The 23233-nt window shown below is 38.5% G+C and overlaps 1 protein-coding gene across 1 annotated transcript in view; it reads left to right on the plus strand.

Moving 5' to 3' along the window:
* LOC126267969 (ATP-dependent 6-phosphofructokinase-like) overlaps positions 1–23233 on the plus strand; it is a 368583-nt gene that overhangs the window by 42480 nt on the left and 302870 nt on the right. The window contains exon 3 of the mRNA XM_049973318.1: positions 1212–1401. Within this exon, the coding sequence (XP_049829275.1) occupies positions 1212–1401 (190 nt within the window). The remainder of the gene's footprint in view (positions 1–1211; positions 1402–23233) is intronic.

A 23233-nucleotide genomic window follows, 5' to 3' on the forward strand; every position in this document is an offset into this window, starting at 1 on the left:
ACTTGCAACTTGTGAATTATTACTCACAACATCATCATTTAGCTTTATTGCATTGGTATGCTGTGCAAAGTCAGGCTGCCCCATCTCCTGTTTGACAATATTCCCTATAGTTTTAATTTTATTATCCACTTTATTAATTTCTGTCAGAACACACAAGTTACTCGGCTTCTTAATGACTTTCCTTAAAATATTAAAGTATCTTTTGTAGTAAGCAAGTAACGTCAGATCCTGACTTATTCTGGCCTGTCCATATATTACCCTCTTCCTCTTATACGATATCTTAAATCACTTAATAAACCATGTCTTACTTGAATTTGTAATGGCTTTTTGAGATAATGTTTCAGGAAATCAACTCTCAAATGTTGAGACAAATTTATGGTGGAATAAATCAGACGTGGAAGGGATAAAGAAAGAGGAGAAGATTGAAATGACAATGACATTGGGTGTTAGAAAAGAACAGAATTCAAATCAAGAGCTGTTCTGACAAGAGGGGCCGGAGACTGGTTGATAAGAGTAAGCTGCAGGCTAGTAAATGGAAGAGATGGCTATTGTGGTAGAAGGTGGGCCATTAGCAGTCTTTTGCAGTTTGGAAGGAATTTAATTTCTGTGATATGTTGAGGAAAATTATTCCAAAGTGTGGTTCCTGATACAGACAGTAATTCTGAGAATGTGGCTGAGTTATGCATTGGTACAGAGAGGATTTTGCTTCATTGAGAACATTTCTGCTGTGCCGTTCAGGTAGCAGTGTAAGTTTTGAAGATAAATAAGAAGTGCAGTGATTGAGAAGACAACAGAGCAAACATAGAATATGACAGTCTCTATGCTTATCAGAACATAGCCATGATAATTGTTTGTAGGCAGGAATGATATGGTCAAAATAGTATACATCACAAATGTATCATACACAAGTATTCATCACAAGTTCTAGTAGCCTGTGTGAGCTTTTGTATAAACGTCCTTGGAGAATTGCATTTCCATAGTCAAGTGTGAGAAGTATTAGTGACTCTAAAAGCTTCTTTTTTGGCTTGAAAGGAAATACTTCTTGTATTTCTATAGTGAATGAAGTGACACTGACACCGTCATACACGCTGCACTTATATGTTCGATCCACTCTGAGGTTACTGTAGCACCACATAGCTTTTTAGTTAAGATAGTCCAAATACTCACTTTTTTAGTTAAAATAATACAGTTATATGATAAATTATTTACAGGGTGGGACCATTATTGGTTCAGCCAGATGCATGGATTTTAAAGAACGAGAAGGACGCTTAAAAGCTGCTGCTAACTTGGTGGACAGAGGAATTACCAATCTGGTGGTGATTGGTGGTGATGGATCATTGACAGGTGCTAATCATTTCAAGACAGAGTGGCCTTCTCTTCTGGAAGAACTTAGCAGTACAGGTGAAATCAACGGAATACTATTTAACAGTAAAATATATTTTGGTATTATTCCTTTGATATTATCAAAAGTCTCAAAAATCAATAGAATATTTAATTTAATGTTTATCAAAGACACATGACTTTTACTATATATGTGTTATTGTTTTTTTAATTAGTCCATCTCTTTTCCTAAGATTCTTTGAGAACTAAGGATCCACTCTTATCTTCAAAACACACACACACACACACACACACACACACACACACACACACACACACACACAGAGGGAAAGACGAAAGGATGTGGGTTTTAAGTGAGAGGGTAAGGAGTCTGATGAGCTCATAAAAGAGATGAGCATTGGGGAGAAGAGGACAGGGGGTTATGGAAGAATGTGATGGGTTGCCACGGCCCCCCCCCCCCCCCCCCCTCCCTCTCATATTTGTTTTTGTAAACGTACAGATGAGACTCTCTCTCTAATGCATTCTTCATTCTTGTGATACCCCTGGCCTCAGTCTCTGCTAGTTCTGTCCTCCACATACCTAAAGCATCTCTCTATTTCCACCTTGTGCCCTCGTAACACCACCACTACTGGTTTTTTAGTCCACCTCATCTCATCTGAAGCTTCCTTATCTGCTTTTGTCATCCTGCATCCTCCATCTTTCCTGTCTTCCACCATCATGCTATTTTCTTAGAATTTTTCTTACAAACCTCATATTCTGTGTATGTACTCTTCTCACCCCATTCCTCATTCATCTCCCTTCTGTCCCATAGCTAAGTTCAAACATTGCCCCAATTATACTGCAGTGATTGGGGAGTGGGTGGCTGTGTGTAAGTGGCTGTGTATATGTGGCTGTGTGTATGTGGCGTTTGTGTGTATGTGTACATAAGCATTTTGTTTGCACTCACATGTAAGTTCAAGTAGCACTCACCCTTTGGAATGCATCTATTTACTATGACTTGTTTACTCTATAAAATAACAACTATATTGTACAAGGTATTGGTAGAACATCCACATAAAATAATAAAAATGAGTTTTTTTTTTTTACATTTAGGTATCCCTCTTCTGTTACCATCCAGATACAAATTTGTGGTGTATACGACCCAGGACAACCGGGAGATCCAGGAAAAACCCGGAAACTTTTTCATCCGGGTATTTTTCGTTGTTTTAGTTTTCAGTTAAATTGTTTTAACTTTGACTGGTAAGAACCAATACTCTAACAAAGAATATTACTGTATCTCGCTACTGCAGAATAATACTGCAGCAATAAAAAACGAACAAGAGAAAAAAAAGAAAATAAAACTTAAGTTGCAAAGGAAATACGCCATATACAAGAACAAAACACAGTGCTCATACAAGTGTTTGCTGGCAGCAAAATGTGTCAAGGGCTTTAGGAAGACTATACAATGTTTCATAACAACAAATTGCCTCCGATGAGTGTGACATCACAAATGTTTACATTAGATTCGTTTGAGAGGTTGCGAGTGAGCTTAAATGCATGCACACTTAAGTCGCGTTTGAGTAGTACCTTCTCCTGCTTCTGGTTACAGAAGTGTGGCAGTGAGCAGCATAAGCAATAGCAGCAAGCAGCCAGATGCTATCCGGAAAAATTTTACTGGTGCGCCTAAGCTGCCAGATTCATGTATGCGCAATAGGCCCGAACTAGGGGGCGGGGGCAAGCAGGGGTATCTGCCCCGGGTGGTACTTTCAGAGGGGCAAGGTGAATGCCAATCGCTGCTTATGTGATTCGTTGGGTTTGCAAATGATCAGTGTTGTTAAAGCTACTAGCGAATTCCACAGATTCAGACTACCAGAGTGGAAATAAACGACTAAAAGGAATAACAGGCAACAGATATTATGTATTGTCTCTCCCGTGTATCCAAGAAAATGAAATTTTGGCAGAAAATTTTTGGCCAGACCGCTACAGTAGTAAGGGCCAGTTATACAGTCCCTGGCTAGCAGCAGCTAAAGTTCTATTCTGGGAGTAGTGCGGAAAATGCATTGTACGAACATGTAATAATGCCTAACCAGAGAATAAATGCAGGATAACTAAACCGATGATTGTGGCAGCGTTAGTGAAGTTAACCAGAGAATAAGTTTTGACACTGGCAGGAATAGTTACAGAATTACTGATGACAAGATTGTTTGCTAGAATGAGGAAGGAGAAGAAACGGGGACTCTCACAAATTACGGAACAATATGACAATTCCAAATTTATATAAAAATTTCGTACTACTACTTTTCGATCTAATGCTTCAGAAGCTAGAGTATGAATGAAATATGAAACTATTTCCTAACATAAAACGTTTTGCTTGTAGTAGGCCTAATAGGAATTTGATATAGGTACTTCGTGAATTATATTCCATTGTGTTAAAAAAAACAGACTCGTTTATTTGGTGTGTGTGACAAGCAAACCTATTTCGTTTTATCTAGCAGTGACAAAATACACATAACCAGACTGAGAAACCACACCAACCTTGGGTACAATTTGTATTAACAGCTTTTTTAGTATTACACAACAACATTTCATTTTTTCAAGTGGCAAAACGTTTGATGAAGTTTGATGAGATAATAGATCCTTTCACAGAAAGGAAAGGACCCCGTGTAAAGCTGCAGCAAGGTTAGAGAGAAAAAAAGCTGGGACTTAATGACTGAAGAAATGTGTACTGTTTTGCTTGTCACTTGTCTTTACTCCTTTTATGTATCCTATATTTAATTTTAAGTCACACAAAACAGCAAGGTATTAGCTAACAGGCAGTAAAGACTGAAAATTTTCTAAAGAGTTCTTGTTCTACCAGTTACAAATAATCCCATCCAGTATTAATTGTGAGATTTTTTTAAAGAGGGGCTGGATGTCAAACCGGCCGACTGGGAGCAGGAGAGGCACCACAGGACATTTTAATTTCCACTCTCCTGAATATAGTTTGATGACACCCATTAGAAAATATTACGTGTTTGAATTCCACAGACCGAAATACAGAGACGTGTGATAGAAGAATGCTGTGTGAAGAGGTGTGGCACTGCATTTTGGCATACTTAAGACCAAATAACATGTCCTACATTCCCTCAAACATATATGTTTTATGTATCATACATCTTCAAAAAGATGTGCCCTACAAAATGAAGATATTTTATAAAAGTCGATTTTTTAAAATTTTGGACGTCCAACCTCAAACACTCGAGGAAGGGGGAGCGCCACTATCTAGTATTGCCCGGTTTGGAAATATCGTAGATCTGGACCTGATGCACAGAGCAGTGTGAGTTGTAGTGGGGAGGTGGTAGTTCCACTTGACCCCTGTTTGCGTTAAGTGATTCTGCTGTTTCCTCTTTGTTTATTGCTCTCATGTCAAATGAAAACAAAATGGATGTCTTGGCCGGGAGCTATCAAGTGAATTAAAATACGTTCACATAATTATGGGAGGCTAAAATACATTGTTAGTTTAGGATTTTATTTTGTTTCCACTTTTCTGACAGTCAAGCGTTGATTGCCTTGCAGAACAACAAAGTTATTTTTGTCAGTTTGTTAAAGAAATTAGACTTTTGTTAATCTTTTTTGCTGAGGCAGTCAATTTATTTGAAATGAAGTGTTTAATTCCACACTATTGGCTTGTTTCAACTGTTAGCTGCATTCAACTGTGAATATCCTCTGTCATCGGCCGGCGAGATCGTTTGTCATGAGCTTCGACTGACTTACAAAAGCGCATCGCAATCTCTAGTCTGTCGTTCGGAAAGTAATGTGCGGTGTTTAGTGGAATTGGAATTTATACTTTCATAATACGAAAATATGCAGTGTGCATGTTGCTGCACATCAGACATCTTTCCAAAACATGCTTTTTCCCCTGAGTTTCGTTCTCTAAAGTGCACGGAAATTCTACGCCGGTGTATAAAACCACAACAAATGAAAGGATTGATAAGTTTTACAGTTCTGAGGAAAATTATACTGTTACTTAACACAGAAAAAGTGTATTTTCATCTGGGAAAAAGTGTATTTTTAACTGGGAAATCCGGGAAAAATTCGGAAATTTTTTTTCTCGTCCACGTGTACACCCTGTAAAAGCAATACACAGATCTAATAGATTCTTCTTTGAGTAGGAGAGAAGAACATATTGGGAAAAATTAAAAGAAAGGGCAGGCCACTCAGACCCCAGGATGAGACAAGGATGGAGAAAGATGATGGGGAAGGGAACAGGGAGGGTGGGTTGGAGATGGTACATTAATAAGAACTGTGCCACTTGAGTCCCGAGATGATAAGGACAGAATGAGAAGTAAAGGCAGATTAAGATGAAGAGAAGTGAACAGCACAGTTAAGAATTAGGTTAAGAGAAAAGAAGGAAAGAGTCATAAGATACATAAAAATAGGGAGACAGAACTGTTGGCCAATACTTGTCTTCAGGAGGCAATAGACTTATATAAAAGTAAAAGGGACTCACTATCTAGCTTTTGGAACTAACAGTCCATTCATTGTGGAGGAGAGGAACATTTTTTGGGCAAGGTTAAAAAGGAAGGGAAGGGAAGGGAATGGAATGGAAAGGAGGGCATGGGAAGGGAGGGGGAGGGGAGGGGAGGGGGGGAGGGGAGGGGAGGGGAGGGGAGGGGAGATCATTCAGGCCCCAGGATTTATTACACGTACATGTGGGTCTCTCTCTTCTGCGGCCTTTAGTGATTTGCCAACCTCTCTCCTCCAGTGTTGTGTGAAACAGGTATAGGGTAGGAGGATCCAAACAGCCCATGTGTTGTACCAGGCACTCAGATCCCTTGAGTTATGCAATTGGGTATTGGGCATCCACTAAGACAAGCAGTTCTTCAGTGGCCAGTCAAGCACTAAGCCAATTTAGTGGTGGTAATGCCTAAATAAAAAGACGTAGCTTAGTTGATAAACAACATATGTTATTTTACAATTTGCTCTGTCTTTAATATTGTCACATTCTACCAGTGGTAGGAATAGAGCAGATGGTGGTGTGTGAATGCGCAGGACAGGTTTTACATTGGGACGATAGCACATCCTTACGGTACCTTGTGGTAGGGATAATGGTTGGGAATGTCATAAGATTTGACTAGATTCTTACAGAGGTTAGGAGGGTGACAGAAGATATGAATGGGTGGTGGGGGGAGGATTGAAGAAGTCATAGCGTTGGATTAAAGCATTGTGGCATTCGAGGTCTAAGTATACAGGGTCGTCCATTGATAGCGACCAGGCCAAATATCTCAGAAAATAAGCATCAAATGAAAAAACTACTAAGAACGAAACTCGTCTAGCTTGAAGGGGGAAACCAGACAGCACTATGGCTGGCACACTAGATGGCGCTGCCATAAGTCAAATGGATACCAACAGCGTTTTTTTTTTAAAAATAGGAACTCTCATCTCTTATTACATATTCATGTAGTGCATAAAGAAATATGAATGCTTTAGTTGGACCACTTTCTTCACTTTGTGATCGATGGCGCTGTAATAGTCACAAACGTATAAGCACGTGTTATCATGTAGCATTCTGTCAATGCGGACGGTATTTGCTTCGTGATACATTACCTGTGGTAAAATAGACCGTTTACCAATTGTGGAAAAGGTCGATATCATGTTGATGTGTGGCTATTGTGATCAAAGTGCCCAACGGGCATATGCTATATATGCTGCTTGGTATCCTGGACAACATCATCCAAGTGTCTGGACCGTTCGCCGGATAGCTACGTTATTTAAGGAAACAGGGAGTGTTCAGCCACATGTGAAATGTCGGCCATGACCTGCAACAAATGATGATGTCTAACAACATCGATTGCACCCATACCATATTTCTATGCACCAGGAATTGCATGGCAATGTCTTTGAACGTCGTGTACAGTTCTGCCACTGGGCACAAGAGAAATTGCGAGACAATGACAGATTTTTTGCACGCATTCTACTTAGTGACGAATCGTCATTCAGCAACAGCAGTAACGTAAACCGACATAATATGCACTGTTGGGCAAATGAATATCCATGATGGCTGCAACAAATGGAACATCAGTGAACTTTGCGGGTTAATGTATGGTGCGGCATTATGGGAGGAAGGATAATTGGCCCCAATTTTATCGATGGCATTCTAAATGGTGCAATGTATGCTGATTTCCTGCGTAATGTTCTTCCGATGTTACTACAAGATGTTTCACTGAATGGCAGAATGGCGATGTACTTCCAACATAATAGATGTCCAGCACATAGCCTGCGTGCAGTTGAAGCGGTGTTGAATAGCATATTTCATGACAGGTAGATTGGTCGTCGAAGCACCATACCATGGTTTGCAGATTCACCGCATCTGACATCCCCGGATATCTTTCTCTGGGGAAAGTCGAAGGATATTTCCTATCGTGATCCACCGACAATGTCTGACAACATGCGTCAGCACATTGTCAATGCATGTGCAAACTTTACAGAAGGTGAATTACTTGCTGTTGAGAGGAATGTCATTACATGTATTGCCAAATGCATTGAGGTTGACGGACGTCATTTTGAGCATTTCTTGCATTAATATGGTATTTACAAGTAATCACATTGTAACAGCATGTGTTCTCAGTGATTATAAGTTCACAAAGGTACATGTATCACATTTGAACAACTGAAATAAAATGTTCAAACGTACTTACGTTATTTATTTTAATTTAAAAAACCTATCTCTTACCAACTGTTCATCTAAAATTGTGAGCCACATGTTTGTGGCTATTACAGCGCCATCTATCACAAAGCAAAAAAAGAGGTCCAACTAAAACATTCATATTTCTTTATGTACTACACGAATGTTTAATAAAAAAATAGGGCTTCCTATTTAAAAAGAAACCAGTTGATATCTGTGAACTATGGCAGTGCCATCTAGCGAACCAACCATAGCACCATCTGGTTTTCCACTTCCAGTTCTGTCCTTTGTAGTTTTTTCGTTTGATGCTTATTTCGTGAGATACTTGGTGTGGTCACGGTCAATGGACCACCCTGTATATAAGGAACAGGAGTAGCCCCAGCACTGATCCCTGGGGCACCCCCCATTTGTCCATACCCCACTCAGACCCCACAGCATAGCCATAGCCATTCTGTCTGCCCTGATAGCTGAGTGGTCAGCAGGACGGGTTGCTGTCCTACAGGCCTGGGTTCGATTCCCGGCTGGGTTGGGGATTTTCTCCACTCAGGGACTGGGTGTTGTGCTGTCTTCATCATCATTTCATCCCCTTCCAGTACGCAGGTTGCCCATTGTGGCATTGAATGTGATAAGACCTGCACCAAGGCGGCCGGACATGCCCTGCAAGGAGCCTCCCAGCCAATGATGCCAAATGCTCATTTCCATTTCCATAGCCATTCTGATCACGGTGGATAATGAGCTTTTACTGTCTGTTGTTAAAGTAAGAGATGAAACAGTTGTAAGCTGCTCCCCATATTTCATATTGGTCCAACATCTGGAGCAATATTTCATGATCAACACCTTAGTTAAATAAAAAAAAGATGTCTAGTGTCTGAAACCTTTTGTTTAATCCATCCAGTAAATCACAGAGAAAAGTGAATACAGCATTTTCAGTTGTTATACCTCTTCCAAAACCAAACTATATATTTGATAGTGTATTATGTGAAATAAAATAATCAATTATCCTTACATACACAGCCTTTTCAGTAACTTTAGAAACACTGATGTAACATCGAAATAGGTCTAAAATTGTCTACATTATCACTTTCTCCCTTTTTATAAAGTGTCTTTACTAATGAATACTTTAATTGTTCAGAAAACTGACCATTCATAAGGAAAAATTACAAATATGGCTAAGTACAGGGCTAACAGGTACAGCACAGTACTTTAATATTCTGCTAGGTACTCCATCATATCCGTGAGAGTCCTTAGTCTTCAGTGATTTAATTATAGACTCAATCTCTCCGTTGACAGTATCACAGAGGAATATTTCAGATATCAGTCTTGGAAAGGCATTTTTCGAGAGAGTTATATGATTCTCTGTAGAAACTAAGCAATGCTCATAAAGTGATTGTTAAATACCCTACATACAGGGTGAGTCAGGAAGAAAGGTAAGTGCTTTGACAGGTGATACCACTGGTGATTCTGAACAAAAAACTTCTAATAAACATATGCCCTTTCCTTAACCACCTCTGGGTAAACGAGTGAAAACAGCTAGGAATAGGAAAGGTGCAGGTGATACTGTTATTTTATGGTTTGTTTAATTGTGTATGTCCCCTCACAGAAGATGTTCAAACAGTCCACGTCAACTTGAATGCATGTTGCTGCTCTTGTAGACAGGTGTTGTGTCGCTGATCAGAGCTCAGTTTTGTGTTCCTTTACCTGGACACAAGCATGTAAAACACAAGTGAGAAGTTTCTCTTTTGTGTCCACTCTGCACTTGTAGACATCACTTTTCAGCCACACAAACAGTAATCCAATGGGGTAAGATAAGGTGACCTCGGTGACCAAGCAATGATCTGCAGCGACTGATCCAGCTCCCTCATGCTGAAAGTACATATGAGCTCGTGTTGCCAAAGGGATATCCTCCACATAATCTGCTAACATACACTACTGGCCATTAAAATTGCTACACCACGAAGATGACATGCTACAGATGCAAAATTTAACCAACAGGAAGAAGATGCTGTGATATGCAAATGATTATCTTTTCAGAGCATTCACACAAGGTTTGCACTGGTGGCAACACCTACAACATGCTGACATGAGGAAAGTTCCCAACTGATTTTTCATACACAAACAGCAGTTGACCAGCGTTGCCTGGTGAAATGTTGTTGTGATGACTTGTGTAAGGAGGAGAAATGCGTACCATCATGTTTCCAACTTTGATAAAGGTCGGATTGTAACCTATCACGATTGCGGTTTATTGTATCGTGACATTGCTGCCTGCATTATTCGAGATCCAATGACTGTTAGCTGAATATGGAAATAATGGGTTCAGGAGGGTAATACGGAATGCCTTGCTGGATCCCAATGGCCTCGTATCATTAGCAGTCGAGATGACAGGCATCTTATCCGCATGACTGTAATGGACTGTGCAGTTTGCAACACAACAACCATCTGCACGAACAGTTTGATGATGTTTGCAGCAGCATGGACTTTCAGTTCAGAGATCATGGCAGCGGTTACCCTTGATGCTGCATAACAGACCAGGAGCACCTGCGATGGTGTACTCAACGACAAACCTGGGTGCACAAATGGCAAAACATCCATTTTTCGGATGAATCCAGGTACTGTTTACATTATCATGATGGTCGCAGCCATGTGTGGCGACATCGCGGTGAACATACGTGTATTCGTCATCGCCATACTGGCATATCATCCGGCGTGATGGTATGGGGTGCCATTGGTTATATGTCTCAGTCACCTCTTGTTCACATTGACGGCACTTTCAACAGTGGATGTTACATTTCAGATGTGTTAAGACCCATGACTCTAACCTTCATTCGATTCCTGCGAAACCCTACATTTCAGCAGGATAATGCACGACCACATGTTGCAGGTCCTGTACAGGCCTTTCTGGATACAGAAATTGTTCGACTGCTGCCCTGGCCAGCACATTCTCCAGATCTCTCACAAATTGAAAACGTCTGGTCAATGGTGGCCGAGCAACAGGCTTGTCACAATACGCCAGTCACTACTCTTGATGAGCTGTGGTATCGTGTTGAATCTGCGTGGGCAGCTGCACCTGTACACGCCATCTAAGCTCTGTTTGATTCAATGCCCAGGCGTATATTTGTCCAATGAATACCCATTTATAATCTGCATTTCTTATTAGTGTAGCAATTTTAATGGCCAGTAGTGTATTTTAAAGAGACTCAAGATACCGTGTCCCAGTGAGACGGTTATCTAACACAACTGGATCGATGAGTTGGTCATCAATAATATCACACCACAAGTTGAGTGAGAAACGTCATTGAAAGTTTGTTTCCACAGTAGCTTGCACATTTTCATTTGGCCATACATGAGAATTGTACATGTTGTTGATTCCATTGCGGGTAAATGTTGACTCATCAGTGAACAGAATATGTGGAATTAATCGATCATTGCCAATGATCCATTGACGGAATTCTTGGGGGGCAGCAGCATCTCCTTCATGCAGATGTTGTACACTCTGTCGATGAAAGGGATACAGACTGTGCTCCTGTACTGTGCGTATCATTCATGTTTGTGGAATACCAAGCTGGGCAGCATTTCTTCTAGAGCTAGTAGTAGGGTTGTGTTCCATTACTTGAAGAATGTTCTCAACTACATTAAGAGTTTGTTGTACGGGATGTTCGGAGACAACATTTATGCTGGGAAGTGTACCACACTCACACAATCCTTGATACACTTTGATATTTGGCACTCTAAAATTTGGAAAATGTTGTTGGTATTCTCACACAGCAGCTCTGGAATTCCCATTGGACAAACCACTGACAAACACGTTGTCAGCGTACTCTGGATTGCATGTGTGAAGATTTGTGGCATTTTCACTACACAAAACTGTATTTGTTGTTCATGTAACAACACTGTAGTACCATGCACTACGAGAAGCACCGTCGGACTGAGACTTGAGGTACACAAGTGCACCATGCGCAAGTGAACTGCGTACTGACAGTTAGTAAGGACGATGCTACATGCTTCCCATTTCTAGTGGTTTTCATTGGTTTACCCGGAAATGGTCAAGAAAAGGGCATATTTTTACTAGGAGATTTTTGTTCAGAATCACCACAAGTATCACCCCTCAAAGCATGTATCTTTCCTGCTGACTCACACTGTATATCTGAGTTACCAGTAACAGAAATATTTTTACCATGAACTGACTTTATATTGTTGACCTTAACTACTGACCAGACACCATTACGACTGATCATATGTTTATAATTTTTTCCTGTGAATTAGCTATTCTATTTGTGTATCACTTATTCTGCCTTCCTAATAACATTTTTACGCTCTTTACAATACTGTTAGTAATGGGCTACTGCAGCTTGATTGTGACTACTTCTAACATTTCGATATAATTCCCTCTTTGTTATACATGATATTGTTACGCCACTAGTCAGCAACTCGGGGTGCCTTTCACTGCTAGTACCCATGAGCCACATGCAGCCCACTAAGGGTTTCTCTGCAGCTTGCCAGGAGAGAAAATTCTGCATTGAACTGAGATTCCTGTCCCGTGTGCAACTGAAGTTTCCTACTAGGACTACCTTGCCATTACCCGTGCACAGTGTAGATACAAATCACACAAACCGAGGTGACATTTGGACCAGTGGCTGGTGGTAGCAACTGGAAAGATATTTCCCATTTATGGTCACTCCTATCAGCCACTGAGTCGAATGTCAAATTGTGCTGAATTTTGGTGGCTTCCTTTGTTTTTAGCTGTTATTAGGAAGATTTGTTGAATTTAGTCACCAATGATGTAAATCATGAATTGCAACTATCCTCTGGATATTATTTGCCGTACTAAGTTTATTCATGGGTTATAATTATTCTGATTTCATTTTTCTTTTTGCTTTTGAAATTTTTGTGCATAATGAATGTATTTGATATTTCACTGACACTGTGGAGAATTTTGCGCTGTTACTTGTACTGCACATTAATTCATGATTAGAACTAGTCTTCCGCATTAAATAAAGTTCTCTTTCCAGTACTAGATGTTAGCCACCTGTTTTCTTGTCTTCTGCTGTGATTGTCGTCAGTTCCTTGTAATGGCTACACTATAATGTCTTAATCAAGCTAAATATCATCACTCTGTTGCTCTAAAATAAAATGTGTTTCTTTATCAGTTTTCTGTATCCCAGAGACTCCTCTTCATTGTTTACATGTAATTTGATTCATGTCTCATCTTTTGCCAATAGTAATTTTTTTCTTTCAAGCAGCTATCATAAATTTAATTTATACACTTTATTAACATTAAACTATTACTATAGTGCTTGATACTACATATGCTTATCCCAGATAAATGCAGCATAGTAAATTAGCAGAAAAGATGCTTTTTTCCATTTGTACTGAATAGCTACTGTTTAATAGTTACTTGACTATACTGGAATTTTTTGAAGAAAATAGTTAGCTTTATCTGTAAATACAAAGACAAAGTACATTTGCACTTCTGAGGCAGTTTTACTTGGCATGAATTTTCATTCCTTGAATGTGGATATTGAATTAATTTTGTAGAAAATATGGCTAATGAGGTGGGTATTGAATTTTTCTTTGAATTGGATTCCCAATTTCTTCCCGTATGTTAGATGGGAGCTTATTGAATACCTTTGCACCAGAGTACATAACTCTACCGTGAACCTTAGACAAGGAGACAGACTCTCCCAAGAAAAATATTTTTCTGGCTTGTATTATGATTGTGTAATCACAGTCCATTGAAACTGTTTTTTATTATCAGCAACAAACCACTAAGACATAAATGTGCTAACTTGTAGATGTAAGAATTTATAGATTCTTAAAGAGACCTATTAAATATAATCTCATAACTGCTTAGTTATGCTGAATTAATATTTGTGTTTACTGTAGATGCATTGTCTGAGAAGATAATCCTAAATGGGGACAAGGAGTGAAAGTTTGAAAATTATACCAATACACTTATCTTTGATTCACCATAATGAGAGATACTTATAAATGGAAAGCATTGAGTTCATTTTACTTTGTTATCTAGCTGGACTCCCAAAGAATTTTACTCATATTGATTTTATTTAGTGTATGGCGATTAATGTCTATTTCTTACTATGCAGGTCAATTTTATATGTTTGATATTTATATAATATGACTTTTTGCATGGTTCATTGATAAACTGTTCACTGTGAAACAGCTGTGGGCTGTTCAGCTATCGTACTGATTTTATTTTATTTTATAACTCTGCAAGCCACTTCATGGTATGTGGCAGAGGGTACCTTAAACCACTAATAGCCATCTCCTTTCCAGTTCCATTTGTAAATAGAGCAAGGGAAAAACAACTATCTATATGATTTGGTGGTGTTCTCCATCCTTAATGCTTCGAAGGCCAAGGCTGAGCATAGCTTGGCCACAACTTTGAGTTGACTGTATCCAAGTATAGGTTAGGCCGCTTTCTCAATGTGCAAGCCATCTGTTGCTCGAAAACTGGAGTCACTGTTTACAAGAACAAAGTACAAATGTCTTGCTACCTGTCCCTTGATTGGTGCTGCTGCCTTCTGTTGTTAATTTCTGGAATTATTTTCAAAGAAACATTAGTGAATGTAACAGCTGCTGTCATGAATGGCTGAGCCAATATGATCACAATGAGTTAATTTCGTGCATCTACTCATTAGGTTTCACAGTTTTCTGTAATTTCACTACATATACATCATGATTGTTGACTGAGCAAGAAATCTTGGAAGTTCAAGAGTAAGTAATTGCTCAGTAACTCACATCACACTTTTTTTTGGATCAATAGTTATTTTAAAATTTGTGATATATCAAGGAACTAAAGTAAATACGAAAAATAGATCTAGAAGCTTGATCTTTTTTGTATGCATTACTCTTATGGTTCAAATGGCTCTGAGCACTATGGGACTTAACATCCATGGTCATCAGTCCTGCATTACTCTTATCAATCATTACTCTTATCAATTACATATGAGCCTATAACACTTTAAATAAATGGTTGGTTTCCTTGGCCTGGTATTCTTCTAAGCAGATTTTCTTCAGTATTAATCCATTTACTTGGCACATACTTCTTGAGAGCATGATTACAGTTTTTTAAACTTTGCCCATTATACCTCTATGTTCATCACAGTGGAATGAAATGATGTCCATTCATTGTCTTGGTGGGATGCTAACAACTGCTTTTCTGCTCTTTCTTGCAAAATACTCTCCTGGCCACACGTGTGTGTCGTGGTGCCTAATGTAGATCAGGAGTATGTTATTTCTGTACAAAAGGAAAAAAAAAATGAGGAAAAGTGTTTGATATGCAACAAATTCTGTGTGTATTATGACAGTAAATGTATGCCTTGTTATATTATCACAAAAGAAGCAAGCACTTCGACTTTATCGTGGGAAATGGTGAACTCTGATACAACATGCTACTGCAAGAAACGTGTTGTAAAAGGTATAATGTGCTTAAATTGTAAAACGGTTTTTCATTATTCATGTGTTCAAGTCAATCCTAAAAGGAAACTATGGTTCTGCAATACCTGTTTGAAAGGTGACTTATTCCAAAAAACTAAAATGAGAAACACCAAAGACGAAGTTATCAATGCTCTACTGGAAGAGTTTTCAGTTATAAAACATGATGAACACAAACAGTTTGAAAAAGAAGCAAATAGGCTTAGCAATTTGCCTCAAGATACTTTAACTTGTGTTAATAACAGTTCTGTTGTTTGTGTTTGTAGAAAGTGTGGGAAAAACACAAACATTGGTGTTACCTGTAGCAAGTGCGAAGCAAAACATCAATCTAAAACTCCGAACCATGTTCCAAAACTTTACATTTTAGGCGATAGCCACAGTCACGGTATTGTCTCACGCATAAATAAAACTTTAGATGTGAAATCGATTAGCTTTGTAAGGCCTGGGGGGCCCCTCTCAGAAACAGAAAACTAGTTTTCTCTAAAGAAATAAGAAAGCTGTCTTCGAAAGATTTTGTAGTCCTCTTTGGTTGGTCTAATGACATTTACCAAAATGATACATTTAAAGCCTGCTGTGTATTAAAGAAGTGTTTATCTGAACTAAGTCATACAAATGTTATTCTCCTAAATATACCACAAAGGTACAACTTGATGCCCTTGTCATGTGTAAACAAGGAAATTAGTGCTGCCAATGAACTTTTTTCCAGTACATGCAAGCAATATAGAAATGTTTTTATTGTTAATATTAATACCATTGGATGCAGATTTTGCACTACTCATGGACTGCACTTAAATGGCCTTTAAAAGCAACTTGTTACATTAAAGCTAATGGAAATGATTAAGAGACTGCAACAGTTACCAACAACATCATCAGGGGTACCTGTATCATCACCACAAAGTATTTCCAGGAATGACTAATGCAGAATCAAATACAGTAACAGAAAATGCAGCAGAAGTAACTAAAGCAGCAATACTAACAGCAGTATCAGAAGAAATACCATCAGTAACAGCAGAAGTAACTCCTCCAACATTATAACCAGCTCCTACAGTAGCAACACCTTTTCCTTCACCAGCAGTAGCAGAACAAATTCCTTCACCAGCAGTATCAGAAGAACCACCATCAGCAACAGAAGAAGCAACTCCTCCAGCAGTAGAACCAGTTCCTACAGCAGCAGCAGCATCTTCCACACCAGCAGTAGCAGAACCAACTCCTTTACCAGTAATAGCAGAAACTACTTCTCCACCAGCAGCAACTAAACCAACTTCTCGACCAGCAGAAACAGAGAACCAGCTCCTCCTCATTCATCTTCAGGGGTAGAAGAAAAGAATAGATCAGTAAGTAAAGTATCATGTTTGTCTCATGATAAAGTGGAACCAAATGATTTAGGAAAACATGTTCTTATAACATGTGTTGATAGTGAAGTGAAACAAACTTAAAATCATGTTTCAAGCAGGCCCAAAAAATTACCAAAGAGAAATGAAGACTTTTTATGGATTAATCCAAGTAAGTCCAACCGCCACCTAACATAGATTCCAGAGCTGGAAAAACAATTAAATGTTCTCCATTGCCCCATAAAACTGTACTCCTCCCCTCATATGACAAAATGTCTATCTTATTTCTGCACTTAAATACCAGGTCACTGAAAAATAAAGCTGATGAGCTTGGTATACTATTAAAAAGTAACAAAAGAATGATTTTATTTATAAACTGACATTGGTTAAAGGAAGGAGATATAAAACTGTATGTACCATCATGTTTCAAATTAGCTACATACTACTGCAGACCCAGTGAATCTTATGGGGGTTCATCCATGTATGTTAGCAATGATCTAGACTTAAAGTTTTCTGTTCTTGAAGTTATTGACGTATGTATTAAAGGTGTTCTTGAAGCAGCTGCTTTGATTAGTATACAGCTCATAACTGTATCTTTATATTACACTCCTGAAAGTAATGTAGAACAATTTATAGAATGTTTAAAAAAACTTGCAATCAGTATACTAAAGCATACTAAATACAAAATATTAATTTTTGGGTATCTAAACATAGACATTAGGAAATGACAGCCAGAAACGTTAATTTAGTAAATATGTTAAGATCTTATAATCTCTTTTGTGCTAATGAAAATCCTGCAAGGCATTTCTCCTGTCTTGTCAATCTAATAAGAAATGTATACAAAAGTGATTTTGAACTAGGCTTATTTAATGTCGATTACCTGTCGGGCCATAGAAGTATATGGGTGAAACTAACTACTGAAAAACCAAAAGGAGACCAAGAACAAACTCAGTGTGTGAGTCTATTTACAGGTAGAAATATTAGCAAGTATAGAGAGGAAGTTAAGTCTATAGATTGGAATACTGTTATACATTCTTCCAGAAATGTTGATGAAGCCTTCAGTACATTCCTCAGAATCATTTCTGAAATCTTCTATACATGCTGTCCACTGGTTAAAAAAGAAAATAACAAAAAAGTTAGGAAACCTAGCCACTCAATTTTACAGAAGTGGTTTTCACCTCAATCACAAAAACTGAGATTATTGGTAATTACTTGTCATGATAAGATCAAAAAGGGAGCAGTAGATAAAGAAACCTACAAAAAAACCTGAAAAGAAAATACAGATCTGAAATTAAAATAGCCAAGTGTTAGGAAAATGGTGATGTCATTAAAAATCACACAATAAATGTAAGGGTGCATGTTGTTGTTGTTGTGGTCTTCAGTCCTGAGACTGGTTTGATGCAGCTCTCCATGCTACTCTATCCTGTGCAAGCTTCTTCATCTCCCAGTACCTACTGCAGCCTACATCCTTCTGAACCTGCTTAGTGTATTCATCTCTTGGTCTCCCTCTACGATTTTTACCCTCCACACTATCCTCCAATACTAAATTGGTCATCCATTGATGCCTTAGAACATGTCCTACCAACCGATCCCATCTTCTGGTCAAGTTGTGCCATAAACTTCCCTTCTCCCCAATCTTATTCAATACTTCCTCATTAGTTATGTGATCTACCAACCTAATCTTCAGCATTCTTCTGTAGCACCACATTTAGAAAGGTTCTATTCTTTTCTTGTCCAAACTATTTATCGTCAATGTTTCACTTTCATACATGGCTACACTCCATACAAATACTTTCAGAAATGACTTCCTGACACTTAAATCTATACTCAATGTTAACAAATTTCTCTTCTTCGGAAACACTTTCCTTGCCATTGCCAGTCAACATTTTATATCCTCTCTACTTCGACCATCATCAGTTATTTTGCTCCCCAAATAGCAAAACTCCTTTACTGATTTAAGTGTCTCATTTCCTAATCTAATTCCCGTAGCATCACCCGACTTAATTCGACTACATTCCATTATCCTTGTTTTGCTTTTGTTGATGTTCATTTTATATCGTCCTTTCAAGACACTGTCCATTCCATTCAACTGCTCTTCCAAGTCCTTTGCTGTCTCTGACAGAATTACAATGTCATCGGCGAACCTCAAAGTTTTCATTTCTTCTCCATGGATTTTAATACCTACTCCGAATTTTTCTTTTGTTTCCTTTACTGCTTGCTCAGTATACAGATTGAATAACATCGGGGAGAGGCTACAGCCCTGTCTTACTCCCTTCCCAACCACTGCTTCCCTTTCATGTCTCTCAACTCTTATAACTGCCATTTGGTTTCTGTACAAATTGTAAATAGTCTTTCGCTCCCTGTATTTTACCCCTGCCACTTTTAGAATTTGAGAGTATTCCACTCAACATTGTCAAAAGCTTTCTCTAAGTCTACAAATGCTAGAAATGTATATTTGCCTTTCCTTAATCTATTTTCTAAGATAAGTCATAGGGTCAGTATTGCTCCATGTGTTCCAATATTTCTACTTAATCCAAACTGATCTTCCCCAAGGTTGGCTTCTACTAGTTTTTTTATTCGTCTGTAAAGAATTCGCGTTAGTATTGAGCAGCCGTGACTTATTAAAGTGATTGTTCGGTAATTTTCACAGCTGTCAACACCTGCTTTCTTTGGGATTGGAATTATTATATTCTTCTTGAAGTCTGAGGTTATTTCGCCTGTTTCATATATCTTTCTCACCAGATGGTAGAGTTTTGTCAGGGCTGGCTTTCCCGAGGCCGTCAGTAGTTCAAATGGAATGTTGTCTACTCTGGAGGCTTTGTTTTGACTCAGGTCTTTCAGTGCTCTGTCAAACTCTTCACGCAGTATCGTATCTCCCATTTCATCTTCATCTACAGCCTCTTCCATTTCCATAACATTGTCCTCAAGTACATCGCCCTTGTATAGACCCTCTATATACTCCTTCCACCTTTCTGCTTTCCTTTCCTTGCTTAGAACTGGGTTTCCATCTGAGCTCTTGATATTCATACAAGTGGTTCTCTTTTCTCCAAAGGTCTCTTTAATTTTCCTGTAGGCAGTATCTATCTTACCCCTAGTGAGATAAGTCTCTACATCCTTACATTTGTCCTCTAGCCATCCCTGCTTAGCCATTTTGCACTTCCTGTCGATCTCATTTTTGAGACGTTTGTATTCCTTTTTGCCTGCTTCATTTACTGCATTTTTATATTTTCTCCTTTCATCAATTAAATTCAATATATCTTCTGTTACCCAAGGATTTCTACTAGCCATCGTCTTTTTACCTACCTGATCCTGTGCTGCCTTCACTACTTCATCCCTCAAAGCTACCCATTCTTCTTCTACTGTTTTTCTTTCCCCCATTCCTGTCAATTGTTCCCTTATGCTCTCCCTGAAACCCTGTACAACCTCTGGTTCTTTCAGTTTATCCAGGTCCCATCTCCTTAAATTCTCACCTTATTGCAGTTTCTTCAGTTTTAATCTACAGTTCATAACCAATAGGTTGTGATCAGAGTCCACATCTGCCCCAGGAAATGTCTTACAATTTAAAACCTGCTTCCTAAATCTCTGTCTTACCATTATATAATCTACCTGATACCTTTTAGTATCTCCAGGGTTCTTCCATGTTTACAACCTTCTTTCATGATTCTTAAACCAAGTGTTAGCTATATTAAGTTGTGCTCTGTGCAAAATTCTACCAGGCGGCTTCCTCTTTCATTTCTTAGCCCCAATCCATATTCACCTACTACGTTTCCTTCTCTCCCTTTTCCTACACTCGAATTCCAGTCACCCATGACTATTAAATTTTCGTCTCCCTTCACTACCTGAATAATTGATTTTGTTTCATCATACATTTCATCAATTTCTTTGTCATCTGCAGAGCTAGTTGGCATATAAACTTGTACTGTAGTAGGTGTGGGCTTCGTATCTATCTTGGCCACAATGATGCGTTCACTATGCTGTTTGTAGTAGCTTACCTGCATTCCTATTTTCCTATTCATTATTAAACCTACTCCAGCATTACCCCTATTTGATTTTGTGTTTATAACCCTGTAGTCACCTGACCAGAAGTCTTGTTCCTCTTGCCACCGAACTTCACTAATTCCCACTATATCTAACTTTAACCTATCCATTTCCTTTTTTAAATTTTCCAACCTACCTGCCAGATTAAGGGATCTGACATTCCACGCTCCGATCCGTAGAACGCCAGTTTTCTTTCTCCTGATAACAACATCCTCTTGAGTAGTCCCCGCCCGGAGATCCGAATGGGGGTCTATTTTACCTCCAGAACACTTTACCCAAGAGGACGCCATCATCATTTAATCATACAGTAAAGCTGCATGCCCTCGGGAAAAATTACGGCTTTAGTTTCCCCTTGCTTTCAGCCATTCGCAGTACCAACACAGCAAGGCCATTTTGGTTATTGTTACAAGGCCAGATTAGTCAATCATCCAGACTGTTGCCCTTGCAACTACTGAAAAGGCTGCTGCCGCTCTTCAGGAACCACACGTATGTCTGGCCTCTCAACAGATACCCCTCCGTTGTGGTTGCACCTACGGTACGGCTATCTGTATCACTGAGGCTCACAAGCCTCCCCACCAACGGCAAGGTCCATGGTTCATGGGGGGGGGGGGGGCTTTGAGGGTGAGGGGGGGGGGGGGGGGGGAAGGCTGCATGGAAAGTAATAAAAGTAGAGCTAGGTGTGAATATAAACTATAAGGACAACATAAATGCTGCTATCTTCACTACTGATGATTTCAATCACTGTTTTGTCAACTCTGCCAAACTTAGCCTCTCAACTCAGGACAACCAGAATTCCAATTCTAAACATACACCTATTTCTCACCCCACATCTGGTAGAAATTTTCAACAAAACATTACAAACACAGTGTCAGCTTGTAAATGGAGAGTAGTACAAGTAATTGAAATAATTAAAGCAACCTCTAAATTAGGATACTCCAGGTATGAAGATGTTTATGGTCTGTCAAGCTTTGTAATTAAAAAAAATTGTAGATCTCATTTCATACCCTCTTTGCATATTGATAAACTGGATGCTCTCTAGTGGATACTTTCCAGAGTGTCTCAAAAAGACAGTTGTCATACTATTTTACGAAAAGGATGACAAGTCCCGTATCAATAATTATAGACCAATTTCACTTGTGCCTATTTTCTGAAAAATAATAGAATATTGCATACTGAAGCAAATATTCATACACCTATCAGACAATAATATGCTAAATGATTTTCAGTGTGGATTTAGGTCAAACATACCAACAGTCGAAGCAATTGAAAACCTTATCTCTTTTGTACTAAGGTCTTTCAAGTCAGAATTATCTGCTTAAGCCATTTTAATTGATTTGATCAATAGAAAACAAATAGTAAAGCATAATGGCCAAAAGTCACAGATTTTAAGTATAAAACAAGGCGTTCCTCAGGGCTCAGTGCTTGGCCCTTTACTATTTATATCATTTGTGAATGACTTTCCGAGTAACTTACCCTATAATTCTAGCCTCTACGCTGATGACATGACAGTAGCTAATTCCAGTAAGGATATAAACGAATTGAAGGAGAAAAGTGAAGAATGTCTGAAAATATCTAATATCTGGTTTAAAGCTAATGAGTTAGTCATGAACCATGAAAAGACTCTCAAGATAGTCTTCAGTCTATCAAACAGTAACATTGAGTTATTATCTGTTAAACTACTAGGAATACACGTTGACTCAAAATTAACGTGAGACACACATACAGATTATGTATGTCGAAAGTTATCACAAGTTATTTACCTACTAGCCAAGCTACACACGTGTTACACATGATTTATTACTTCATTCATACTATAGTTTCTTTCACTGCCATCTAAAATATGGCATTCTTTTATGTGGTAACTCCCCATGAGCCAAAAAAAATTTCATTTGGCAGAAAAAAACAATTGGACATCTTTATGGAATCACTGACAACAAGACCTCATGTAGATCTTATTTTAAAGACTTAAAGATTCTCACAGCCCCATCTCTTTACATATATTGTTGCCTATTAAAGATAAAAGAAATCTTAAACCACTACAGTATAAGGAAATCTGTTCGTCAACACAGTACTCGACAAACAAATATGATTTATATACCCACAATCAGGCTCAAGAAAACCCAATCTAACTATGAATACATAGGCATAAAATTATTCAACACTTTTCCCATTCAGGCTCATTTGATTTCACTGGATATTTTCAAAACTAAAACCAAAGTGTGGATGAAGTAAAATACATTTTATAGTGTAGAAGAATTTCAGAATTGTTGTGAAGATGACCTAACTTATTGATAAATTAAGGATTAGTGTCATGTATAGATATGGATGTAGAGGCAGACATAAGCTAATAGGGTACAACACTGCTATATTTTTTACCATGTAATGTTTTGTTATATGAAACATAATGTGCAGGTAGCTATAATTCTTCAGA

Source organism: Schistocerca gregaria, chromosome 1, assembly GCF_023897955.1.
Source record: "Schistocerca gregaria isolate iqSchGreg1 chromosome 1, iqSchGreg1.2, whole genome shotgun sequence".
In the NCBI taxonomy this organism is placed as follows: domain Eukaryota; kingdom Metazoa; phylum Arthropoda; class Insecta; order Orthoptera; family Acrididae; genus Schistocerca; species Schistocerca gregaria.